At 46.9% G+C, this 4,829-nt stretch overlaps 1 protein-coding gene across 1 annotated transcript; it reads right to left on the reverse strand.

Annotated features, from left to right (window-relative positions):
- Nucleotides 1-615: 615 nt before the first annotated feature.
- LOC120968505 (uncharacterized) lies at nucleotides 616-3,367 on the reverse strand. The gene is made up of 5 exons (XM_040395376.3): nucleotides 2,695-3,367; nucleotides 2,518-2,596; nucleotides 2,301-2,398; nucleotides 979-1,229; nucleotides 616-883 (listed from the first exon to the last, which is right to left on the reverse strand). Exons 1-4 carry the CDS (start codon nucleotides 2,792-2,794, stop codon nucleotides 1,090-1,092), a joined length of 417 nt encoding a protein of 138 aa, XP_040251310.1. The 5' UTR covers nucleotides 2,795-3,367; the 3' UTR covers nucleotides 616-883; nucleotides 979-1,089.
- Nucleotides 3,368-4,829: the final 1,462 nt, after the last annotated feature.

A 4,829-nucleotide genomic window follows, 5' to 3' on the forward strand; every position in this document is an offset into this window, starting at 1 on the left:
GGGAGAATAGAACCCGAAAGTTAAGCGTGCTCAGGCTGGAGTAGTGAGAGGATGGGTGACCGTCCGGAAGTTAGATGATTTGGAATGATGAGGGTAATTAGAGATTAGAGGTTAAATTGAGCAATGATGAGGGGTGATTAGAGATTAAAATAATTCAGAATTTTGAAAATAAAAAAAAATTCAAAAAAAACATCATAAAATTTTCTTTAGTACCGATTCGTGTCACCAACCGGGACTAAAGGTGGATCTCCAGGCAGCGGCCACGTGGAGGGCCTTTAGTCCCGGTTCGTGTAAGAACCGGGACTAAAGGGGGAGGCTTTAGTAACGACCCTTTAGTCCCGGTTCCAGAACCGGGACTAAAGGCCCTTTTTCTACTAGTGTTCACTGGTCATCTAATGACAAAGTGCATGTTTTAACAACACAAGCAATAAACATATTTGTGTATGCTGATTCCGGTTCTAGTACCATAACTATGTGGAAGTGCGGTTTGGAGCTCAATCCCAAATTCTTGGGGATAGAACAAAGAGAGCAATCTTTGAATAACCGGAACAGTCTAGTTATTTTGGGTGATGCAGTGAGTTACATGAGATGACACACCAAATTTATCGCTTATCATTGACACAAAACAAGTGCAGTCGTTGTAAAAACCAAGCCAATCCGTACAAAACATGTCGATCCATACATCACAGCAAAATGATTTATCTTGGAACAACATTTTTTTTCTTGTTGTATACTGCTGCACAATTATGAGAAATGTGAGAGAGCAGCAGAAATGAGCCAGCAGCACACGGCTTACATATGCTGGAGTCGAAGAAGAAGAGGCCATCGGAGGGCCGTCGGAGTGTTATCCCCTTAGCACACCACACGGCGGTCACTCGTGCACCTGCGTGAGGAAGCCAAATCAGGAAAGATGAGCAAGTCGTTTGGTGGCTGCACAGAGGGAGGAGAAGAGGGGCGAGTGAGAGAAGGGAAGGGGACCTTAAAGAGCTCCATGGTGTCGGCACTAGCAGGGTCGGAGGAGCAGGGAGCAGCCAACTCTGTACTCATGACACGTCGTTGCCCAAGAAAGGAAGAAGTGGTCGCCCCCTCCTATCCGGCGCGCGAGCGATTGTGGATAAGGAGACAAACAACTGCAGAACCACCATCGCGGAGGCCCCGGAGCACCATCATGGGAGCCCAGATCATCACAAGTGTCATCATCAGGGCATGTGCACAAAGCTCCATCAGCGCTGCCGTGATGCGTAATCAAAGAGTGCAAGCTGAGAATCAGATAGAGCCAAACAAGTTTTATGATGCATAAAAATAGTTGAGACTAATCAATAAATTGCCATGCTACAGGAAAATAGATGAATGGTTCAATCATGAACCCAGATAATTGAACACTACCCATAACTACTTGAAATTACATGACTATGTATCATACAAAGTTTGGAAACATCCATCTCTTTTCAGACATCAATTATGATTGGATATAAAGATAATCTAACAATTTTGCAAGTGCAGCAACAGGAAGTGAATAGATGTTTCCTTGTATATTCAAGGAGACACATGTCAACCTGAATTACATCCATCCAGCAGAATCGGATTCACTTTTAGTTACAAGTACAACAAGCACTTGCATGCCACTATGAGGTAGCAGCTAGCAAAGACAAAAACAAGACCATATATTAATGGAAACATGGGGGGCATGAACTTCCAAACAAGTAATATTTCTGAAGTGTTCAAGCTTATGAATATGCAAAGGCAATGACATAATGCTCACTAAAGTAGGATAACTGCTAAGGTTCAGTGAGCTATTGATTTCATTTGACGACAGATAGCAACAACAATAAACTGTCTGTATAACTAGTTTGCCAATAAACTACACATATAAGTAATTTGCTAGCACTAGATAAACCAAGTGTCGGTTTTAGAAAGCTCAGTTTACATACTTGAATGATATAACATCTCAGCAGAATCTCCTTGTAATATCATGTGCTCAGTTGCAAACGATCACCCATGTAAACTCCACTCTACTTCACATTATACCACACAAACAGAACTAAATCATCTCTAGATGCACAAGTTAACAAAATTGGCTATTGGTGAAGAGAAAAAACATGGTGCTTTGTTGATTCATGACATCCACAAGCAGCAAATGAAGGAACTTTCAAGCTGGAAACTCTCCCTCGCTCTCAACAAGAGCAACATCTGTCATCCATACACATAGAAGAGGCATCCCAATCACCTTGCCATAGGATTTTAGCACGACTCAATGGTCGTGGGCACATAGAGCATGAGATAGCAGAGGACATGCTTACCATATGTGCCGGAGTCGAAGAAGAATCGGCCACCAGAGGGGCGGATAGGCGACGGAGTGGAAGAAGAATCCCTCGCGCAGAACACATGAAGGCTTCCCCTAATGACACAATTACACAAGTAAAAAACTTAATCCAGAACTGTAACTGTATATGCAGCAGGCAAGATTGAAATTTTTTTGTTCAAAAGTTCAGATGTATGCATGACTCGGTGGCTTACCCCTCTGTTGAGAAGTTCAGAGCAGATTCCACAAAAAAGAAACAAAGACAAACCCCAGGGACTTGAGGACCTTGCTCTCCTGCCACCCACACATCCATCAAAAAGAAACCCCATGTTCATTCAGTTAAGCACCCATGAGTAGCAAAGCGCAGGTAATATCAATGTGCAAAACAGAACCTCCTTCTCCTGGAGCCAAAGATTTGGAGGCATTGCATCTGCATCTCAGGTTGTCGAAAACCACCTCCAGGGATAAACCAACAGCAAGGGTAGGCACCATGATTGAACTTCAGGAATTAACAACAAGGGCAGGAAATAATGGATTGAACTAGGAACTTGACAAGAAGAGCAACCATCAATTTTAGAGGAAAATGTGTCAGGAAACAACAGTGCATCATCCACATCACAAACACAATTTTAGAAGACGCACCCGGGCTCAGGGCACCTGCAGGGCCGCGCGCCGCGGTGATCGGCAAGCTTGTAGTAGGTGACGTAGCGCCCGCAGCCGTCGTGGTCGCACTTGGTCGTAATCAATGAGGTGACGGACTCCATCCACCTGTTGCGGACATCGAAGGCGCCGGCATGATCGTACTTCCGGTAGTCCTCCCGGTGGCAGCGGTCGCAGGCCAGGTGCCCGCCCTTGCACTGCACGGACCGGCCGGACAAATCAAATCCGTGCAGCCGCACCCGCTGCCGGAATGGAATCTAATCGTACATCGAAAGCATCAAGGAAATGAACCTGGAAGACGAGAGACTTCAAGGGGCGCCGACAGAGGGGGCACTCGAGCATGCTCACGTCCATCATGACAGAGATCTTTTGCCCCAAACCATGCTCCTCCACCGCCATCGCGCCCTCGTCTCCTCCGTCCGCTTGGTGCGGGATGATCTGCTTCACCGTCACCGAGACATGGAGGAGCAGCTCGGCCACCAGCCTCGGCTTATTGGCACTCTACTGGTCGCCCCTATCCATCGCCGCATGCGAGACCTCCGAACCAGCCGCAACCTGCATCCCCCTCTCTCTGGTACTCACTACTCACATTTACTCAGTTGCCCCACTCACGGAACCAATTGCAGGCTTAAAGTTCAGCGTAGGTTCCGCCGTACCAGAGAGAGAGGGATGCAGGTTGCCGCTGGTTCGGAGGTCTCGCAGGCGGCAGTGGATAGGGGCGACCAGCAGAGCGCCAATAAGCCGAGGCTGGCGGCTGAGCCGCTCCTCCATGTCCCGGTGACGGTGAAGCAGATCGTCCCGCACCAAGAGGACGGAGAAGACAAGGGCGTGATGGCGGCGGAGGAGCACGGCTTGGGGCAAAAGATCTCTGTCATGATGGACATGAGCGTGCTCGAGTGACCCATCTGCCAACACCCCTTGAAGGCTACTGTCTTCCAGGTTCATTTCCTTGATGTTTTCTATGTACGATTAGATTCCATTCTAGAAACTGGTGCGGCTGCACGGATTTGACTTCTCCGGCCGGTCCGTGCAGTGCAAGGGCGGGCACCTGGCCTGCGACCGCTGCCACCAGGACGACTGCCGGAAGTGTGAGCATGTCGGCACCTTCGATGTCCGCAGCTGGTGGATGGAGGCCGGCATCTCCTCGATCAAGACCCCAGCTACGTCTTGCCGACATAGGGCCATTTCCTGGGCACTATCCCTACTCCTACACAAGATCTAAAAAAATTAACACCTACTCATTTTTATATGGGCCTTGCTTGTATCAATTCAACAGCAGTCAAACATTTAGCAAATCTAGCACTAGTTTAGTCACGACAAAGATGGGGATAAATAACATTACGTCGAAAGGGGAACACACATTCCAAAGATGCATACTAATTTATATGTGCTACTCAGAAAATGTAAGAACCCAAGAGGAATACTTAACACTCATATCTATCCCTTGAACATGTTGAGAAAACAGCATCCCAGTCATTTGTACATGCTACTGTGAACAATAATAGAAAACAAGATTTTACAAACAACAACCCACCATTCTCGCATGGGAACACAGGTAGTTCCAAAACCCGTGCTTCGCCTCAGCGGCCTTGTCGTCGTAATGCCTAGTTTAAAGAAAAATCCAAATCAGCAAGTTTGGGCATGAGTGAGAAATGTATGTCAGGCCATAGATCCTTCTGAAAACTCATGAGACCATTACCCACCTGCAAGGCCAGAGAGGAGCTCCAAGTTGGTCCTTGTGGTCAGCAAGCCCCTGCAAAAGAAGTTTTCTTTTGGTTAGGAAAGTGTAAATACTCGAGTAGAATCAAATTAAATTGGACATGTCAGGAAACTTGAAGCATTATTAGGAGATAATGCGCAAGTCATC

This window comes from Aegilops tauschii, chromosome 7, assembly GCF_002575655.3.
Source record: "Aegilops tauschii subsp. strangulata cultivar AL8/78 chromosome 7, Aet v6.0, whole genome shotgun sequence".
In the NCBI taxonomy this organism is placed as follows: Eukaryota; Viridiplantae; Streptophyta; class Magnoliopsida; order Poales; family Poaceae; genus Aegilops; species Aegilops tauschii.

What these genes read in the sequence shown, in the direction of transcription:
- LOC120968505 (XM_040395376.3), bottom strand. Translation starts at nt 2,794, where the DNA reads ATGGTGCCTACCCTTGCTGTTGGTTTATCCCTGGAGGTGGTTTTCGAC. An exon ending in TTTGGCTCCAGGAGAAGGAG is followed by an intron (nt 2,597 to 2,694) that starts GTTCTGTTTTGC and finishes TGTGGGTGGCAG; the next exon opens with GAGAGCAAGGTCCTCAAGTC. An exon ending in CTTCGACTCCGGCACATATG is followed by an intron (nt 1,230 to 2,300) that starts GTAAGCATGTCC and finishes GCATCACGGCAG; the next exon opens with CGCTGATGGAGCTTTGTGCA.